Source organism: Amblyomma maculatum, chromosome 1 (genome assembly GCF_055883805.1).
Source record: "Amblyomma maculatum isolate TAMU_Amacu chromosome 1, ASM5588380v1, whole genome shotgun sequence".
NCBI classification, from domain to species: Eukaryota; Metazoa; Arthropoda; class Arachnida; order Ixodida; family Ixodidae; genus Amblyomma; species Amblyomma maculatum.
Window position 1 is genome coordinate 156,113,119 of NC_139344.1, and position 22,228 is coordinate 156,135,346.

The window sequence follows — 22,228 nt, forward strand, 5'->3', positions numbered from 1 at the left end:
AAATGGAATGGAGTTATCTCTGGAATGGAATGGAAGTGCTCTCTAAACTCTGCAAATCTATTTGTTGTCTAAAGGCAATAATGAGTAAATTAGAAAATTATCTTAATTACTAATTAGTTAATTGCAAAACAAAAAATTCCCTGTGGCGTGCCAAATGGCTGGCAGCTGTATACAAGTGGTTTCTCTGGCCCACCTGAAATGTTTCAGTTTTTAACCCTTGGCTAAAGTTAGCTTGGACACCAGTAATTTTTATCCAGTGCTTGATTTTTAAGAGTATAACTGTTGAAAAAGAGGAATGAGAGGAGGGCTTCGATTGCATGGTAATATGGCTAACTTTTTCCACAAGCACTTTGCTGCAGATTGTGCATTAATATTCCTTTTTTTATCTCTTTTTCCTTGTGACACATGTTTTTGAATTACTTTATTTGTAGGTTTTAGTTGATGGATAGCACATTCTTATGGTGCATCTTTCAGATTCTCAAGAGGCTGAACAAATGTAACCATCAGCTTTCAGAGTGGTTTGATGTAGACTGTGGGGGTCATGGGCGACATGTGAAACCCTTCCTTTGTGTTCCTTCCATTGCAGAACGCACTATCTTGCTCTCCACTCACCACATGGATGAGGCAGATGTCTTAGGCGATCGTATTGCTGTCATCTCTCATGGGCAGTTGCGATGTTGTGGCACATCCTTGTTCCTTAAGAATAACCTTGGCAAGGGTTACCACCTTACTCTGGTGAAGCAGCCTCCTCGCAACCTCTCTGGCGATACCACAGCAGGTAAGTTCACTTGGGCAATCTTATGCGCACCTCACATTTCCGGAATTAGAGTAACACTAAGGGAGCAGCATGTTCCACATGAAGTTTTTGCAGATCGATACCAACAATTTACAGCCGTGTATCGTTAAATGTTTAATTGTGTTTGCTTTAAGTCCCTAATGGACTTGAACATGCCATGCTGTTCACAAGTCAGCAGTCATTTTTGGCTTAATGATTATGGGTCCATTTCATCATCTTTTTCTTGGCGGTCCAGGTCTGCTTCAAAACTTGTAGGCCTGGTACAGCACCAGTCTTTAGCTTTGCTGACAGATAATGGCACGGTGGGCTGCTGCCTGAGCTTTGAAATTTGCACTGCATACATGAACATCGCAGAATATGAATGCAGAGAAGCAACAGATGTCAGGGATAGCAGTAATGAATAGGCTGGTTGAGGAGCACTTCCCATCATACATTCTGCCTATGGAAGAAGAACTGACACAGCACTGCATGGTACACTGCCTGAAGAGGGATGGCAATGGGAAGCATTTCTAGGTGGTAACACGTACCTGTCACATGTGGTGTCAGAAAGCCCTGGGTGCAGTTTCCTGCTCTGAGCAGTGGTGCACTTGTGACTGACTTGAGTAGCTGAATTCGAATATTCATTGTCACAGTACATGCAGAAAGCACTTTCTGTCTGTTGTGCTGTTAGCTGCAATGCACACATTTTCAAAGAACAGGAATGTTACAAATATAAATTGTTTTATTGTAAAAAAATTATTATGATTTTTTACATTTTAATGAGGTTTTTTGTGCTGTAAATTAAGCATATTACCATTCCCTGAAGTAAAGAAAAAGTATGGAAAATTTAGCATGATTAAGGAGAATTAGGTGCGCTAGCATGTCAGGTTTTACTTTGGTTTCAGTTAAAGGCTCGGCTTTCAAGGTCAGCCAAGTTTCAGACAATGATTGGCAAAGCTGGTGATCAGGGACCTTTGTGGTAGTGCACTATAGTATTTGGGGCATGCTTAACGCACCTAAGAGGGCAGTGTTATAACGGCATGCTCTGGATTCATTGTGCATGAATAGAAGTTGATGAAGGCGGTGACATGCAAAGCACAGCATGAGAAGTTTGCAGTTGAACAAGCTGGATGTTAGGTTACGGTGATGGTGCAACGGTCTACTGCAGTGACCAACAAAGTTTTTCTATTCACGCCACCGTGGGATTGAAACCCAGTCGTGGTCAGGAAGTATTTTATTTTATTCTAGGGTCAAAGGCTTTGCACAGATGAACAGCAGCAAAATTTGAGACTGGAGAGTTTTAGTGCTAGAGCACTGAAAATGACTATTTTGGTACAATTAAAATTGGTTAAGTGGAGAAATATGGGAGAGGCCTTCGCCCTGCAGTGGGTATAATCAGGCTGATGATGATGATGATGATGATGATGATGATGATGATGATGATGAAAAATAAAAGTGTTCTGGGTGGTTAATCTGCACTTTTGTTCAGGACTGTGTGCTATGTTTGGCAAACTCGGTTCATCCTCATAAATAACCAAGTGGAGCACCTACGTAATCCATAGATGCTATATGAACTAAACTCTTAAATTTATAGTAATATATGTGGCTTCAGAGCCGCACTTTTAGCCCATAAGGTGTATAATACTACACTACTGAGAAGGACTTCTGAATTTAAATGCTTACTTTGTTGATATGTTCAACGTTTGTGTAACATATTGATTAAAGCTATCACTTCAAGGCTCCCATTTAGCGGAAGTGGCATCGACATGTTAAGAAGCCCACATCGTGTGGAAGTGTGGAATGAAAATAATAGAAAATAAAACATATAATGCGAAATAAAGGCTGGTGCACGTCTCAGAAGACAACTTCATAAAATAACTTGATTTTCTGTAAAGGAAAATTTTCATATATTTCATAAGGATTGCAACAGACAACCCTGTGGTCACCATTCAGGCATACCACTGACTAAATCATTATGGCATGTTTGAATGCCTTCAGTGCAAGCAACAATTTATACGCATGGTGTGTAATATTAAGTAGTTTATGAGTATATGCTAATGAGCATGCATCTAATTAGAGAAGTTCTAATTATAGAAGTTGCAAATAAGCAAGTAGTGAATTGCATGTTGGCATCTCTTTTCTTTGCTTTACATGGTACAGTGTTGTCAGCTTACAGTGATCATTGAAACACCCCACAGTCTGATATAGGCTGCTGCCCCAGCAGATAGAATGCGAGCATAATAAACGTTACTCTGTAGAACGCATCCCAGTGGCACGCTCTTTTGGGGCTTCACCATTCTCTGTTTGGAGGTGGATTTCGAAGTATAAACTTTGTGCCTTCATTCGATTCTCAGTGTGGGCCCACCCTTGAAGACCACAGGCTGCTATCGCGTCATACCCTGAAGGGTGAGGTTAAGTGTCCCCCTAATTTCTTTTTGGTTTTGCACAGCGTACTGCTCCTCAGAGCCAACTAAAGATTTGTTTTTTTATATGTGTTTGTGTATTCTGTGCCTGTGCATGCATACATGATTGTGTAATAAGCATAACTCTGTGATATAAATTTGATTTTCAGAATGCTGTGAGAAGACTGTGACAATGTTCATCCGACAACATGTAGAAACAGCTGTGCTCGTGTCTGAAACACAGCATGAGCTGCATTATATCTTACCTCTGTTTGAGCTGCGCAAAGGAAGCTTTGAGAAACTCTTTTCTGCACTAGAGTCCAGCTTGTCTGACCTGGGTGTTTCAAGTTACGGCATCAAGAACACTACTCTTGAAGAAGTCTTCCTTAAAGTGGCTGAGGAGGCTAGCCGCTCTGACTCTGAAAGTGAGGACACTTTATACCTTTGAACTTGGTTTGCTGGGGCAAGCTCGTGCCAATTATTTTATCTTCTTTTATTATGTTCTCTGATTCCTTCCTTACCTTGCTGTAGTTAATTATAATTTTATTTATAATAATTGTTGGGCAGTTGTTTACTCAAGCATAAATGGGTACTTTGCTTTGAGAGCCGTGGGTCAATGTGTGCACAGAAAGGGCCGACACGTGTTCTCAGTCTAGGTTTCATGGAGGGTTTCATGGAAGGTTTCATGGAGCACCTAAATTTATACACGTCTTAAACCTTGCCTTTCCTTTTGCTCTCTTTTTATTGGGACTAAATGTACTCTAATTCCTCTTAGCACCCTATTTTGCCGTAAAGCCAGTCATTTTTTTTTTTTTAGTTTGAACATTTTTTAGAGGCCGTGTGTATTTTTATTTATATTGTTACGGGGATGTACTTAATGTAACAGCACTGTGATGGGCTGAACTCGACGCCAAGACTTCAGTAGCCGTGCAGTGTCCACTCTGTCAGCGTCATCCTCTTTCTCAACGCTTTGTCGTGCCCGTGTTCCTCGGTCGTCGTCTTTGTCAGCACATCACTTTGGTCCCGCGTTTTCCGGTAACACTACCCCCCTCGAAAAAAGGCAACGTCCCGGTGCGTATTAGGCATGCGATGTGGAGGGGGAGTAATATGGCTTTAGGCGGGCGACATGTACGATTTCGGAAGTGGGTGTAGCAGTCGGTGACTTTGGGTGGAGCGGTGCAATCTCATAGGTCACGTCGGTCACTGGGCGTAGTACACGGTAAGGACCTGTGGTAGCGGGGCAGAAGTTTTTGACACAACCCCACATGACGGCACGGAAGCCAAAGCAACACCAGAGATCCGGGAGGATAGTGCACATCGCGGTGGTGAGCGTCGTAGCGGCGTTTTTGAGCTTCTTGAGAGATGGTGAGATTGTGACGAGCAATCTGGCGAGCAGCGTCGGCTCGGGCGATGGTATCGCGGGCATAGGTTGTGACGGGGCCAGCGGCGGGAAGCAAAGTGTCAAAGGGCAGTAAGGGGTCTCTTCCAAAGAGAAGATAGAATGGAGAGTACCCAGCACCTCCACCAAGATGTTACGAGGATGTACTTAATGTTAACAGCACTGCGATGGGCTGAACTCGATGCCAAGACTTCAGTAGCCATGCAGTGTCCACTCTGTCAGCGTAGTCCTCTTTCTCAACGCTTTGTTGTGCCCGTGTTCCTCGGTCGTCGTCTTTGTCAGCACATCACTTTGGTCCCGCGTTTCCCGGTAACACTATGTTAGGTAGGAATTGAGACCAAAACCAGGACATGTGAGGATCCTCAGCACATTTTGAAAGTTGTTGCGGTTCTTCGAGGCTTACAAGATTTAGAGTCTCTAGGAAAACACACTGGCTCACAATGTGTATTCTGTTTAAAACTCACTTTTCTGCATTTTTGGCCTAGTAGGTCAAAGTTATGCCATGCTTTTTATTACACTGCAGTAGAACCATTATGGTACAGTCGTGGCTTATACAAATTTCAGAATGATAGGAATTTGTAAAATTCCCTGGCCATGATGCATTGTGTACAGTTTTCAGAATTTTGGGTGTTCTGGACACTCTCTGGCATAACTGTGGATGATACAAACACACGCATTGTAACCATTTTGTCTGACTCCATGAGAATCGTATTGCGCTATGTGTGGCTGCAATTTCCTTTATAAGAATTGCTTATGTGCATGGTCAAAGCATAACATTTTATTTTGAGCGAGGTAGTTAAGTGTAGCCTTAATGTTGCCTTAACTATGTTGCACTTCGAGCAAAACACTCATTATTGTGTTCTGCTATTTTCATGCAGATTTTGACGAGTCCCCGATAAAGCCAAAGGTTGTTTCTTCTTCGAAGCATGATGAAAACAATTCATGTGCAGAGGAAAAACAGCCACTGACAGATTTCGGGTATAGTCTGGCTGAATTGTCAGGGTCCAGCGGTGGTGATGCCGATGAGGCCAGCCCATGGAATGGATTTACGAGTACAGGTGAGTTGAATCACAGCAAGGTACAAGTAACAGTGTCAACTTTGAAAGCATACTTTCACTGGAAAGTAAAGAAAGTGATGAAGGCAAGTCAAAACTACATGTGGGCTGTCATGCATTCAATAATGGATGGCACCCAATCAGTGTTGAATCCTTTAGGTTTTCTTTATAGATGCCCTGTAATTTTGCAGTATGAGCATTTTCGCATGTGTTTTTTGAATTGCTGCTAAGTGGTTTCTTGAAGTTTTACTAGAATATGCCTTTCTTTTTTTTTGTCTCTGATCAGTGCATGCACAAAGCCCTAATGGAAAGCAGCTAATGGAAACAGCATATTTTATGTGGGAATTCATAAAAGTGGCAGTTTTGGAGGCAGGAGTTTCTGCATAGTTAAAAGGGGCCCTCTAATATGCAAGGCTTTTATGTGTAGACATTCAAAAATGGTGTGTTTTTTCATGCAACAGCAATTTATTGCCTCTTCTTACAGCCTCTATCTTTTTTTCGTTAAGAATGTGTGGGCCTTAAACAAGCATCTTAAGTAGACACCTTTGTGCACACTGATGATTCACTATGCTGGTTACTCCACTTTTCTTGCCCATCTCTTCTCGTATAGGCCCTTTAGCATTTTGCATTGTGCCCAACATGGGATGCCACTAGCACTGCTACCATCTCTGAGCTGTCGTTCACATATCCATACCTGCCAAGTTTTACGATTTTATCGTAAAGTGCCCAATTTTAAGTGCTTTCTTACAAGTATTGTAGTGCCCACTCTCATTTTACGATTTTTCTCGATTTGTGTGTTGATTAAAAAAAAGGTAGCAGGGTTAGACCGAGTAGACGTGCGAAAACGCGAACCCAGCTGGTTTTGTGCTGCGTACGCTGTCTCATGGTGGGCTGTGTACTCCGCGGCGCATCTTATTTGTTTGCCACATCCCTTGTCTGCGCCTCTACTCCAATCAGATCATGCCCATTCAATAAAGTATGGCTACATCGTCATCGCAGTCGACTTTTCGGCTAGCCGAGGCTGTCAAGCTGTTAGTTAGGCTTACTCTGTTGGCAGCATAGTTGCTGCAGGTGCGATGGTGAGATGTCTACAAGAGGTACTTTCAAGTGTTCGTGCCCAAATATTCAACGGATTTTTTGTGCATAAAAAAGTGTAGCAAAGGTGAAAGATACGCTTTCTGCACCTACTGCCGCTTGATGTGAATATTGCACATGTCGGTCAATCGAGAAATTTGCTCCATCTCAGTACAAAGAAGAATAAGGATTTAGTAAGTATTGTTGACAAGAACAAGAGGATTAGTGGGTATTTTAATTCTGAAGTGGACCAGGCCACTATTCAAGCCGAGTGTCTCCTCACGGCTTTTCTGGTCGAGTAGAAGTAACCATTCAGGAGTGCATAGGCGAGCAGGGCACTCTGTTGCCAGTCTTCAGGACATTGATCGTGCTTTCAAGTGTGTTAAGCTCTCATAAGTTATGTTAGGCATTCTCACTCTCCCACGCAGTAATGCAGAGTGTGAAAGAGTGTTTAGCAAAGTCAAGAAGACGTGCACCAGGTTTTGCTCCTTCATGTCAAAAAAGGGCCTAGAACAACTGTTAATTGTCAAATAAAAGGAGTCTGGAGTTTGTCACAATCAGGTGTTCGATAAGGACTTCCTGCGGAAGGCAAAAGCAGTAACCTTTTTAGTACTGTCCGAGCCTTTCACTTCAAATACGTCTTTCTGAAGTTTTGTTTACGTGACTTTTCGGAACTCAAGTTTAGACTGCTCTGTTTTTTGTCATTCAAAAGAGACTTTGAGTAATAAAAAGATTTTAGTATTTTTCACTGAATCTTAGTATATTTTGGCATCCTCTACAGTAGATTGAGCACTGTGCGGTTGGCAGGTCTGCATATCAATTCGTTGCTGCAAAGCTTGTGTATGCATGCCTAACATGTATTTAGCATTGTTTGTTAGGTTTGTTGGTATGGGTGCATCTCAAAAAAATAAAAAAATTGCAAAAAAAAGCACGAGCTACAGGAACAGAGCAATTGCAAGATCAAAGCTTGTCCTGTGGTTCACCTGTTTGCGTGCAGTGTTTTCTACCAAGATGTATCTAGTGGTGCTTATGTGTGTATGTCATGCATTTTTTAAATAATGTATGCTGCAAACTAGAGAAAAATGCTCCTGTGATCAGTTAATGGATAAATATAGTTAGCGGGTAATATGCTTATATATGAGGAACTTGTGGCATGGGCTATCATTTTCAAAAGGCATATTTATGGGAGGACAGGATGTCTACAAGTTTCTGCAGCCATGGAAATGACAGGAACAACATATGATGCACTGACGTGACCCAGAGCTGGCAGTAGCTGCAGGAATGAACTGAATTCTCCCATGAGTAATGCATATTGCTGCAACAAATTCCAGTCTTCTGTGAGAATTAGATAATGATTGAGAGAGAGAAAAAAATCTCAGCAAGCTGAATGGTTTGTGAGTACATTTTGGCTGATGCAAGCAGTTGGAACCTGACGTGTAACTAGATTCTTAGTATTTAAAGGTGCAAAAAAGACGGGACAAACACAATGAAGACAATGGGACTGTGTTTTTTCCCGTGTTTTTTGTGTCTTTAAATGCTAAGAATGGAATGTAACCAACTCGCCCATAAACAAGTTGTGTAACTAGATGGTTAAGAAAAACCCTCTTCAGGAATGAGCGGTCCCCTTGCTTTTGTGCCGCCTTTGTTGTAAGCTTGTTATGCTGAGCAAAAGCCATACATAATATCTATTTTCAATCGTGTACCATTGCCAGCAGCTGTCTAAACAGGTATTTGGGAGGCACACGATGGCAGCCTGATCATGTGCTAGTTAAATATAGGAGTGCTCATGTTCTGTACCATAAAACTTCTACAGGGCTGTTTATTCTGTCTCATTTGGTCATATAAAATGAGCAGTACATCAGCTTTCGTGGCATAGTCTGTCATCTGTTGTCTGTGCTATGTTTCTCTTTCTACTCACACTCTGGTGGCCTACTTTGTGGGAGCATTGCTTTCAGTAGCATTTTTCATTGCCAATTTTTGCTTCTCATGGTTTCTGTACAGCAACTTCAGAGGGAAACAAAAAAGGTCGATTCAGGGATTTGAAGTGGCAAGGAAAGCATTCCTGATACTGATGCAATCAAGTTGTTGCCACTGCCCCTTAGACCTGAAAGTACTATGTAATGTGAGGCACAAGCATTGTCACCTTTTCAGAAAAGACTTTTACAGAGCCTTCTGCTTGCATTCAACATAATGAACTGAAGCTCTTTGTGCTAGCATTTTGCATGTTGTGGTGTTCCATTATTCTGCTTACACCATAAAAAGATACCATGGCCTGTGGACCAACATTTGCTGCAATGGGTTTCTTGAGTTGATTGCATCAGACATTAAGGCAGTGCTTGTGGGTACTGGCTTCAACGGATTCTTACTTTAGAATAGCATAAAGTGCATTGTTATGCCGATGTATTTCCAAACATAAAATTGAGCTGCGGAGTATGCAGTGAAAACTTTCAAATATAAACTAAAGAAGGGAGCAGGTGGGAGCTTTGGTTGTGAGCTGGCTCACATCCTTTTGAACTACATGACAACACACCATGAGACTAGTACTAGCTGCACCTCTGCTAAGTTATCTTGGAACACCAGCTGTAAATGGCCTTGACTTTTCTGTGCTAAGTATAACACCTGCTATTTTGAGGAGGATGTTGAAACAAAAGGTTGCTCAACTGGTGCCACTTGCACAACCTGGAGATCCATCTATGCCTAAAACTTCCTAAAGGGTCCTTACTGACGTCATGTTGAGAGCCATACTGGCAGCATCAAGAGCAGCTACATCATTATATTACCAAATGCAGTATGACCCAGAAGCACCCTAGCTGGTGTACAGGCCACCTGCCAACCTGACAGGCACATGGCCAGGCAGGGCATGATGCTGCACCCAGAGCTCATCAATATTACTGGTTGTGAAACTTCCCATAGGGCCCATGTATCAAAAAACAACGGTTTTGATTGGTCAAAATTTTGGTGTTTACGAATGGTGGCGGCACCCGCAGCCATTAATGGAAACTGCATAAAAATTGCAAACTTTCAGGTTTTTCATAAATGCACAACTACCATGGAAATAAAGTATGTTCAAAAGTTGCAGGAGTGAAAATTCTTAGAAATAAAATCCATAGAGGTAATCAAGATAAAAAAAAAAGAGGTGATTTTCAGAAGGCAATGATGGCAATACTAGCAAGCTTCTATTAACCATTTCCAGATGGCGCGACAATTTATAAGCACCCGAAAAATGCTCACAATGACCGGTCACTCTTTGGAGCAAAGTTTTCTAACTGGTATGATCTAAAAGCTCTGGCTGCACCAAGGTGCCAGATATCAAGATGAAGCTGCAGTGAGTGAAAATGTAGCATCAGACATGCCAGCAGCTCCATTGCTCCCTATCCTTGATCTTCACTTGTTGCCATTGAGAAGGTCAAAGGTAAAATGACCAGATATTCATTATAGGATCCTGAAAAATGCAACCTTTGTTTGTGGATGGGCTGGGGTGTCATAATTAGTCACTGCATGTAGTATACTTATAGATGACATTGGTGGTGTGCTCCCTGACTTTGTGTGGCAAGGGTTCCTAGAGTGTGTGAATTTGAAACAAAAGCAGACGTTTTGGCTTATCTCTTACACCCACTCTGCTAAGGGTCTTAAAGTGTCTTTTTAACTGTGCTTTTAAACTATGTGCTGGTGCCACGATAGATATATGTTATGAGAAGTATCTTTTGTTTTCATATGTTCTTGCTGATGGCAGAATTAGGCATTTCATTATGTCTGCCATGAAGTATCTTTTCTGATTTCCTTTCAAAATTGCCCCCCACGGTGGCGCAGTGGTTACAATGCGCGACTACTGTACCACAGTACCCGGGTTCGAATCCAACCACCAGTGGCTGCATTTTGATGGAGCCGTTTTCGTGGAGACGCGCCCTCCCCTCCCCGTTCCACTTGGAAGAAAATTTTACCGAGAACTTTTCAATCAGTGCATGCACCCATTTTTATGTAGGTCAATGCTAAAAACATGAGCAATGACCACGATGACAATTGAGCATCAGCAGAAGTGATGTACCAAAAACTAATATAAATCTCACTCACCAATTAAGGTAGTAATTAGGCATTTTTAATGTAAGGTAGTATCCATTTCGATTTCCACACTTAGTGATTATGGCACAGGAATGTACGCCTTGTCAATGAAAGTTCTAGTGGGCCCTGATCACAGCTTCATCCAAGAAATTCAAAACACTGTGGTGCTATCTGGTGACAAATGATAAAAGCACATGCTAAAAGGCTAAAGGCTAGACGAAAGGAGCATTGGTTCTTATTAAAGGGCACTCTGGTGAGAGCACGAAAAATAATGAAACATGATGAGCATTCCTGAAAGAAAATACACTTTGCAAATAAGAAAATTAGTGGTGCTTTCCTGAGATGTGGTCATGTAATGTACTAGACTGGTAACAACAGCATTTTGCTGGAAGACGTCACTTCAGCTAGTTTGATGTAATTCTCAATGCCAAATTAGAATTATATATCCTTGTTTCTTGGATATTGATGTTTGGCGAGGCATCCAGCATTGAATAGGGCTCTTGTAAACATTAAACACTTTATTGAGGCACGGCGCCTCACTATACGACAACAGGTCTTCATGCCAAAGCAGGAGGCTCAAAACTACTCTTGCATACACACTTTAGGCTTGGCCGCTGGGCTTTTGGAGGGTTGTCATAAGCAGTAGATGGCGCCAGTGCTGGGCCTGTCACTCGCATCTGGCTTCTCTTTTAGTTAGATTATGTCCCTTTGATCTGACAAGGAAATGTACTCTGGTAAATAAATATATCTTCAGCATTTTCTGTCTGAATGCATTTGTCATAATTCGCTCCTCTCTACTTGTGATAGGATGTTCGGAGTAATGATTGAATATTTAAAATTGTGTATTGGACTTTTGGGAACATGTATTTTGGGCTAAACAGCTAAAGCATAGTGCAGCTCTTGTTAATTTGTGCACCCACTGCTTGATTTGTGGTGTTTGCAGGGGAGGAGCCAGCAAACGGTGGCAGCTGGGTGGGCAGCGGCCGCCGAGTGGAAGGAAAGCTACTGCTATTGCAGCAGCTGAGTGCCATCTTGCTGAAGCGTTACTATTGCACCCAACGCAACTGGAAAGGCCTCTTCTCGCAGATCCTACTGCCGGCCTTCTTTGTCAGCATTGCCATGTCGGTGGCTCTGACAGCACCCCATGTTGAGGACCCTCCTCCCTTGACATTGTCACCCTCTCGCTATTACAACTACACACAACCTCGAGGCAATGTTGTCCCTTATGCCTTCCGGGATGAGTCCCCCCGACCCAAGTGAGTGACCTCATGGCACTGTGGTGTGCATACATAGTGAAAATAAATTGTGGAGGAACTATTAGGCCAAAATTATAAACAGAGTAAATTTATTGTGATATACTTGTTCACATTTATTTACGTATTTTCTCTGAAGTTTGTTGCAAATCTATTGATCTACAGTATCCGTGTGCGGAGATTGAGTCTGATTAAAGTTTTTAAACATACATAGCACAAAAGAAAACATGGATGGCAGTACAAAAAATTCACAACAGGAATGCTTTCCTTTCAACCGTAGAGGTTCAATCATGTTATTAGGAATATTTGCATGCTTCTACATTTGAAAGAACTACCTAGAAGAGCAGCCTTGCACTTAAGCGCAGGAGTAATGGGTAGGGCCCTTCTCCTCCCTGCCCAGGTGGAACCTAGATGCTGATGCACAGCACTTGGCAACTACCCTTCGGCTCCCATCTGGCGTAGGTGCCACCTGTGTCTTGCTGTGGCCTCTCAATGGGAGTAACAGCATCCTGGTGCCTTCTTCTAATGCCAACTACTCTGAGCGATCCCTTGACTGGGATATGTTAGATGCTTTTGAGCCCGAGTGCCGCAGTGTATTTGTGCCCGGGCTTCCCCTGGATAACTTTGTGCCACCACTGCCCACGGTGGAAAGCCCAACTGGAGAGGCTGTTGATGTTACCAGCTCACCCCGAACTGTCTTTCACACTGTTAACATCTGTGAGTGTTCCACAACCTTTTTTATTCTATTATGTTAGATGCCTATTTTCTTTTTGTGAAGGCTTATTTCAGCATGTATAAGTGCCAGATGCATCGTGAATTTTCTGGAAAGAAAAACATCATTTTTCTGTCAGCTAACTTAACGACCTTCAATCTGCAGGGTAAACGTAGACATGTTAGAGGCTTATAGCTTATAGCAAAATTTATAATGAGTGTTTCAGCAAACACTTTCAAAAGTTTCTTAAAAGGGAGTTCAAAATAACAAAAATATGTATTTTCAGAAACAAACTATGGGCTGCAGCGGACATAATTTATTGTAAAAATTGTTCTAGTCACAAGGCTAATTTTTAATTAACGCAGTTGCATTGTTAGTGCCAGTGGTAGTTCGACACCCTGGACAAGATGCTGCAATACTAATTTTTGAAGGAAGAAAAACTGATTGTCTAAAGCTTTGTACTGAGGGAATCCGGCACTTTTTTTCCACAGAGCACATTAGATATGCAGGAAGCTCGGTAGAAATGTGACATTCACCAATGATGGGTTTCAGTGGTGTGTGTGGTAGGTACACTTAGGCCATGAATGGCAGTTTACTTGTACCTCTCAAGAGGAAAGTAAATGAAAGCTGCATTTTACTGGTATACACCTATGGGGCAGAAATTGGGAGGCTAACAAGACGGGTTCAACTTAAATTGGGGACAGTCCAGTGAGCTATGGAAATGAAAATGATAGATGTGATGCTGAGAGGCACCAAATTCAAGCTGCATGTGCTTATGTAAACAGACAGTCATTGCTATTAACTGTGTGGCTATTATTTATGAGAATGGCATAGTGAAGCAACTTGCATGACATGGCATAGTACACCAGATGGCCCAAATTTATTACCATAGAAAATATCTACTGAATTTTTTAACACGATCGTTAAAGGCTATGTTCATCAGAAAATTCAATGTTGGCGTTGCTGGCGTTGTCAGCGTTGTGAGCAAAAAATTACGAGCATGGTGGTAGTTAGCTGGCAGTTGACATGGCCACACATTGGACATAGGTTGCCTGACATTACGTTTGCCAAGAGCTGCCAACTCGGATCTTTTCTTTCATATAGGAGGTTGATATCAGAACCTGCCTACCAGAACCCTTGCATTTTGAGTCACACACATACCCATAGGCCACTAGGCCACACAGGCATGTTCATGTGGCTTGGTTAAAGCGGGGCTTTATATGTGTGATGGTCGCTTACACTGTCGTGTCATAGTACCCTTAAAGGCGGAGCTTAAGTGTCCCCTATAATTTTTTTAGTAGACACATTAAGAAAGTAGTTGCAAAAAGTAGTGCAAACTACTATAGCTACTGCATAGTCACCATTGTTCTCCACAGAGGCAGTGATAACATCACGTAAAGGAGGATGTCAGGCAGAGAAACAATATCTCCAGTGCTATTCCTCGCTTGTTTACAAGAGATATTCAGAGATGAGTATGTTAGTGATCTGCTTTTTGCTGATAACATTGCCTAGCTAAGTAACCTAGGGGATGAATTGCAAAGCATGACAAATTGTCTAGGCAAGCAAAGCAGCACGATGGGTCTAAAAATAATGTGCATAAAACTAAAGTGACGCTCAACAGTCTTGGTAAGGAACTGCAGTTTCTTCAAAGGTATTGAGGCACTGGATCAAGAGAGTGAGATAACTGGATGAACAAGGATGTGGGGGAGTGTGTGTGGTAGGTACACTTAGGCCATGAATGGCAGTTTACTTGCACCTCTCAAGAGGAAAGTAAATGAAAGCTGCATTTTACTGGTATACACCTATGGGGCAGAAACTGGGAGGCTAACAAGACAGGTTCAACTTAAATTGGGGTCAGTCCAGCGAGCTATGGAAAGGAAAATTATAGATGTAATGCTGAGAGGTGGGAAGAGAGCAGAGTGTAGCAGGGAACAAAAGCGAGTTAATGACATCATAGTTAAATTCAAGGTAAAGAAATCAGCATGAGCAGGGTATGTGATGTGAAGGCAAGATAACCGATGGTCACCAAGGGTAACAGGGTGACAATGTAGATTCCAAGAAGGCAAGCATAGCAGAAGGTGACAGAAATCAGGTGGGGAGATGAGATTAGGGAGTTTGTGGGGGTAAGGCTGCTGCAGCTGGCATGAGACCGGATTAATTGGAAAGATATAGAAGAGGCCTTTGCCCTGCAATGGGCTTAAGCATGCTGCTTTTCCTGTGTTTCATATGAATTTTTGATCACTTTGCTTATGGCTTGTGATGTTTATGTATGTGTCCCATATGGGTGATATGTCATAGCTAGCATTTGAGAGTGCACTGCGTGTTTGTGAGGCCTATTTCTTGTTCTCTCTCTTTGATTTTTTACTTGCCCTTCTGGTTGTTTTGCTTTGCTTCTTGCAGTTTGCACTTTATTCTTTTTTGCCCCACATTTCCTGTCTCTTATTTCATGTCTTGCTGTTTGCAAAATGAACATTCAGTTATCAAGCAGTGCTTGTCCTAAGTCCCAGCTCTTGCAGCCTGTTCTTTCTGTGCTGCGCACCTCTTGCTTTGTTTCACATAATAGCCTGAACTGCTGTCATAGGTTCAGTACCATTTGTCCAGTACCATAGGTTCAGTACCATAGGTTCAGTACTATAGGTTCAGTACACCTGACAAGTGTGAGATAAGTGGAAAAGTTTCTCTGCATGAAGTTTTTTTTTTTCTGATCGTTTAACTCTTAGCAAATCTGAGCACCATGCTGGGAGAAAAACACTTAGGAATCATGTGGGCATCCAGTCGCACTGAAACTTGAACCCCATGCCTTCCTCAAACAAGTTGGCCATAGTTAGTGCAGGGACGGGACTGATTACAGAATGTGCTTTTGACAACTGCCAGTTTCATCCAAGCAAATAAGTGCAGGCAACTTCATTTAAGCTTGAAACAGAGTAGTGTTAATGTGAAGCTTTCTAGCTTTGTTTCTTTTGGCTACCGACTAATGAATTCTGCAACCCAGTGGTGGCGTGTATGTTATGCAGTCACAGTATGTTGGTGGGCTTATTGCATACTATTTTTCTTTGTTTTATAGCAAAACCAGTCAAAGAAGGAAAAGAACGTTTCTACCCCTACTGCCACTGTTCAGCAGACAAAACAGGCTATGTCTGTGAACCATACGGTTTTCAAGATCCACCTATGTTCAAGGCTCTGACTGGTGACATCCTCCTCGATATAAGCAGCCAGAATGAGCATGAGTACTATTTGTACACAACTGACATGTACAGGCTTCGAAGGTAAATAATTGGTTTCTGTCTGGAAAATGTTTCTCTTTTTTTTGTTATTTGTGAGTCATTTTTATGAGTTGTGTATCTTCGTTATCAGGTAAACACATATGACTTAACTCTGCAGCATGCAAAAAGCTGAAGTTAAGTTTTTAAATTTTTTTTAGAATCTTGTTAGACAAGCTATTGCCAAAATTGTGTTGTGCAGTAAAGGTAGTATCAGCAGAAACTGCATGATTTATCACAAACACCCAGTCTTTTAGAACGACCTGCATCATATGACCGCACAGTGTGCATTCTTGTCATTGTTTTCCATTCAGCTTGTTTGGATGAGGTTGTCTTTCGCCAGCAGGGCCAATAATATTCTGACTTCCATTCCTGGGGGGACTAATCCACTGAAGTGCACACTGATCCGTTGTAGCCATTCAAGTGTTGTAGCATTTAGTAGATATGAAAAATGATCTTACACTCTCTTCTCATTTCCCCTTGTTATAAAATGCCTAAAGGCCTCTGCACTTATTAAAAGCTGCTTATTTGTACCAGGAACATAACATAACATTCTAAAAAAATTAATAATATGTTCTGGTAGACTGCTTTTAAAAATACACTTTTATTTTTTAATCTTTTGCACAACTACAGCGACACTACTTTTACTGCTGGTTTGATGCTTTCAAGTAAGCAAGCAGTTGTTCCAAAAAGGGTGAACCTTTGAGATGTTGAGTTACGCTACCATTGCCTGCAGTGTTGAGAACCATATAGCAACAAATAAAGTAACCAAATCAAACATGTCTCTGTAGAAATCGCTTATTGGTCCTGCAAGCTGTACCAAGGTGGCATTGACATCATAGTGTACATAGATGCCTTGCACTTCACCTCCTTTGAAAGGTGGCCGACACAGCTGGGATTGAACCTCAGGGGTTAACACTGAGCCACCACAGCAGGGCAGAAATTCCTAATTGAAATCTGTTTCAGCAACACCCTTTGTCGCGACTAAATGCCAAACTTACTTTTCTTCACTGAATTGCTGTGCACTTCCAGGGATGAATTCTTACAAAGATCAAAATGCTGATATGTGCCAGGTGGAGATGAGAGTTTTCGGTTTAAGGCTGCCAGCAGGGCTAGCACTGTTTATCCTGGAATGACTATACCTTAGAACAGTTTCTGCTTGTGGGCTAATAGTTGGCCCGTGAGTTTACCACAAAAAAATTAAGCATCAAAATGTTTATTGATAAGGTAACTTTAACTTCTTTTAGAATCATTGGATGGCACAGTTCTGAATAGGCTGTAATACTGTCGAACCCAGATATATCAAACTCAAAGAGGATCGCAAAATAGGTTGCTATGTCTATCATTCAATGTAAAAAAGTGGCAGTAAATAAGTCAATTTGTAACCTAGAAGCAATAAGGAAGTAATTACTCATTGACATCTGCCCAAGTGCAGCCGTATGGCTACAAAGGAAAGATATGCAGCTTTCTCAGGAACTTAGTAGTTAAGTCATGGTCCGGGGATCGAACTCGGGACCACTGCCTTTCCAGGGCAGTCACCCTACCAACTGCGCCAACCAAGACAGTCAGCAGATCAGATGGTAGGGCGAGATCGAATTGATCTATAACTCGGGAACGGTGTTGGTCAAATGTTTAGGAGAATCGTCCAAGGTGGAGTAGATTTTAATAAGGGGTGATTACTCATTGACATCCATCAAGCTCAACCATATGGGAACAAAGGAAAGCTATGAAGCTCTCTCAGAGCAGGACAAATTTTTCTTCTGTTATTCGAAAATTTGGGTCATTAAAACGAACAAAACTGAGTATGCAGAAGCACGGGAAAGGCTTGTAGATTCGGTTATGGCTGAGGAGATTTATATGCTGCTGCACGATTACAGCTCGCCCCACATGGCATGCACAGCACAACAGAATGTCGAGATGTCAGAAATGGTGACATAATAGACAAGATGGCATAATTTGTCATCTTTTTTACTGGTAGGAAAAATATGTGGACCTTAATAACCACTTTATAGTTCTGTTGCACTGCAGCCTAGCACTGCAGTCAGGACTAAGCTGTTCCTACTTTGCCATGTTTCAAGCAATAGAATTTTAAATTCGCTTCTGTGGTCAGCTTACTTTTCCTAATGATGCTATGATGAAACTGTAGTGGGATAAGTGGCCATAGCTACATGATTGGTATAAGCTGTGCATTTCTATGTATGTGGTAAGAACATTAGTTAACAATTGTCTGATAGATATTCATGGGCAGACATCTGTAGTTTAGTTGTCCTACAACTCTTGTATTGCAATGCCTAAATAAATAAACAAGGTCATTTCCTTTAATAGAAGTGAGTTGGTTGTTAATGCTGAAATAGGATTTAGCAAGTTGCATAAAACTGGAAAAAAAAAAAATAAAAGGAAAATTATCAGCGGCAGGGTATGTAGCATTGTGCGAGAAAGTAGGGTTGAAAACAGAGGCCAGTGCATTTCTTGTCTCAATCCTTTCTTACTACATGGGATCCGGGTTTATGATACTAACATTGTGAGCAATGTATGCTGTTTTTTTTATCACTTTGCAGCATCCTTTTACCCACAATCGGGTGTGTTATGCTTGCATTTGCTAATGTCGTTTCAGTGCTGTAGCAAGCAGCTCCTTTGATTATGGCCACTTGCCCGAGAAGTGCAGGTTGCACATATGGTCTCTGCTGTCTTGTCTATTGCTTCATTTGGAGCTTAAGTTTTCCAGTTCCTTGCAGCCATCATTCAAGACCTATTTTTTAATTGAAGTCTTTTGCGTTGACTGATAATACATGACCAACAGCTCTTGTTCTCGCATCACATAGTATTGCATTTTATAGAACCACTTCTGAAACTTTACGTTGTGCCAGTCTTTGAATGGAGTTAAATTGGCAGATCTAAAATTAGTAGGGGTATGTGAATATTGAAGTTTTTGAATACGAATCGAATACATACATTGAATATCTGATCAGCGAAAAAATTAAAAAGTAGCAAACATTGTTTGTCTTGTTTATTTCAGAATTCACATGGTATTTGCAGACAAAATTAAACTAGAATTGCACAGAAGTATATACCCTACTGAAAAATCTAGTATAACTTTTATACAGGATTCTGTATACCCATTTTTTTGTACGGAGAGGACCTGCATGAAACCAGGTGGAGCTGTCATAGCTCTGCTGAACACAGTAAACTGTTGTTAATTTGGTCTTCGAGGGACTAGAAAAAAAATCTCAAAATTAACTGAAAGCTCGGATTATCAAATGGGCCTAAAAAAACTGCCAACAACCATTAGCATTACAGTAGTTTTACCTGATGAGTGATCTGTGTTTGAGTAAAAAGTAAGAACTTCTTTTTCCGGTTTCGTTCAGTGCTTTGCTTTGCTTACACTTTCAAGAAGGCCCTCTTCACAAAAGGGCAGTTCCCTCGTCACTAAAAAGAAATTCCCTCTTCACAAAACGGCCCCGTCACGTTTTGAGGATGCTTCACTCAAGCATTGCAGTGCAGTGCTGGGGATCTGCAGTAAATTAAAATGTTTTCGAGGTATTCGGTAATTCTTTAATGTTTCAGATTTTTCAAACACCAGTTTTTTGAATGTGAATTGAATAACAAACATATTTGATTTGTATTTAAAATTTCGAATATTTTCATGCCAATGTTGCGTTTATATGGAGCGAACTCTAAAGTAGAAAAGCTGGCTGACTACTCAACAGATGCAGTTGATAATTATTTTATATTAGCATTGTTTATATATCTCCGTTATATCAGTGATTTTGTTGGTATGCAAAAGTAGATGCTTTGTTTTTTTGTTTCAGGTATGGAGCATTTTCGTTTGGTCTAGCAAGAGATTATGTGCCTTCAACATTTGGAGAAGATGCACCAGCACTTTTTCGGAAAATTGCTGTTCGCGACGTTGCCAAGGTACTTCCTTTATGTTCCATGATATTTCACTTCGTCAAGTGTGCAACTATATGCTCGCGTGGTTTTTTTTATACATGCCATCAGAATTGACAATTTTCTTGCACTTTAGAAAATGTTGAATTCATTATATACTGCTTGACAAATTTAAGGGGTTGTAATAAGGGAGTACTAGTTGCTTATTAGTATCCACTCAAGCACAGCTATACGGCTACAAAGGAAAGGTTTACAGCTTCCACAGAAACATCGCAGTTGAAGAAAATTTGTCTTGGTCCAGGGTTCAAACCCAGAATTACTACCTCAAAGGGGCAGTCATTTTACAAATTGAGCTAACCGGGATGGCTAGCATGTGGTAAGATGAGAGGGAATTGGTCAACAATTTATAAGGGAATTCCACAGGATGGAGTAGGTTTGTATCATGGTGCTGGAAGATTTAGGTGTATGAACGAGCCTCGCCGGCGCGGCGCGCCACTGCTCGTAGTGTGCCTGGCCTCCGACAGGTCGCACGACTGTTTGGGGCCATCAACGCCAAAGCGCAGCGCTCGTAAACATGCGGGTAAACTCACGCAGGTTCGGGCAGAGTACAGCCAGTGTAAATCTTTCCTCTTTTGATCATAATTCTGCATTGTTAGAAATTCATTGAAAAAGAACATATTAGTTTAGGACACTTACAGTCTTCAAACACATCACGAAATGCGCCAGCTTAATTGCTTTTTGCTTCTGCTGAAAGGTGGCCAATTCGGTCATGATTTCAATCCGTGAAATCGCATTAACTTAAAAAAATGCCATCCCACTTCTTGTGAGGAGGTTGTAATATTTAGACACCGCGGGCAGCAAAATATAACTTATTAAAAATTTAAGGTAGCACTTCCTTCAATGAAAGAGGAAGAAAATATTCTTCTCAAATCAATGTCTTTGTGCAGTGGAGGCGAGGGCAGTAGAATTAATACAAGAAGCTCAGACGATGTGCCCACCCTGTGGCTCATGAGCTGCGCTGTTATTTCATAGCTCAACTCACAAGAGCACTGCTGCCAGGGCCGGCAAGTGTTCTGGCCGCAATGCTCTGTGCTGATGCTGCATGTAGAAGGTCACCCCCCCCCCCCCCCCCCTTCTCTAACGAACAGTTGAATGCCGCTGCAGAAGCAAAATACAAAACACAATGTATTATGTTTCTCGCGCAAGTCATATACACTGTTATGGTGGCTGAGGCGTCAGAGTGTTGAAAACCGATCTTGGAAAAGACAGCGGCTCGTCAAGCACTCCGACGTTGCCCCTTCTTAGTGGTTTGTTCGAGGTTTTCAGTTCCCAGTCTGCAGCGGTAATACAAAACTGATCATATGCGGAAGCACCTTATGGCACTGCAAACGGTCTGTGCTCGCTGATAACTGAAACACCTTCATCCAGCGCTAAACTCTGTAATTTAGCAGGCGAATGCATGTGTGGAAAATGGGCCGTGTGTGGGGCTTTACTCCAAGCAGCACCACACTAGCACAGCCCGCATAGGGTTTTGCGCTTTAAAACATGCGAGAGCAGTGTCTGACTGCTGCTCTGAAGGGTAGTAGTTTAACATGTTCATTTCAATCGTTCAACATGGCCAGCATGCGTCTAATTCTTTACTATGCTGATCGACTCGATCTGAAAATAGCTCATTCAAATTTATCTGATTTCTCGTCACGTAGATTTCTAAACTACCATTTTTTCCCGAGCTTTTGCGGCTACATCAGTCACGACGTTCCATTTAGCAGACAAAAAAAAAAAAAAACACTTTTGCTTTTAAATTTTCTCATGTAAGAAAAATACAGCTGTACTAGACACCGAAAACAAATAAAGGTTATGTTCCTGGGGCTTAAAGTCCCAAGACTGCTGAGGCTGTGAGGATGTCGTAGCAGAGAGCTCAGGATCATTTCGGCCACCTGGGGTTCTTCACCAAGCACTGGCGACACTAAGTACATGCCTGCCATGCTTTCCGCCTCGACTGAAATGTTGCCATCGCCGCTAAGATCAAACTAGGGTATCCCAGCTCAGTACTCGAGAGCTTTATTGGCTAATCCGCCGCGGCGCGGTAATAAGTGAATAAATAAGTCAGTAAGACCTATAACTTTTTTATTAGCGCCTACCATGGCTACTTTCGTTTTGCTGCTGCAACACTGCAGATGTGTATTTAACTCTGTAAAATGTAAATAAATACCGGACATCAGCCCTCTGTGTACAAAACCCGAATCCAACCCGGGCCATCAACTTTAAGCCCGGCCGGGACCTGGCTGCTGTTGGTGAGCTGCATTTGGATTCATTAACCACTGTGACGTTACACACCTCAGAGGTAGTTG

General features: G+C 41.8%; 1 protein-coding gene across 1 annotated transcript in view; it reads left to right on the forward strand.

Moving 5' to 3' along the window:
- Positions 1 to 22,228, forward strand: part of LOC146204704 (ATP-binding cassette sub-family A member 2-like) — a 170,913-nt gene that overhangs the window by 90,983 nt on the left and 57,702 nt on the right. Inside the window, exons 27-33 of the mRNA XM_084589421.1 lie at positions 587 to 778; positions 3,348 to 3,602; positions 5,455 to 5,634; positions 11,708 to 12,020; positions 12,418 to 12,734; positions 15,794 to 15,995; positions 19,799 to 19,904. Of these exons, the coding sequence (XP_084445547.1) occupies positions 587 to 778; positions 3,348 to 3,602; positions 5,455 to 5,634; positions 11,708 to 12,020; positions 12,418 to 12,734; positions 15,794 to 15,995; positions 19,799 to 19,904 (1,565 nt within the window). The remainder of the gene's footprint in view (positions 1 to 586; positions 779 to 3,347; positions 3,603 to 5,454; positions 5,635 to 11,707; positions 12,021 to 12,417; positions 12,735 to 15,793; positions 15,996 to 19,798; positions 19,905 to 22,228) is intronic.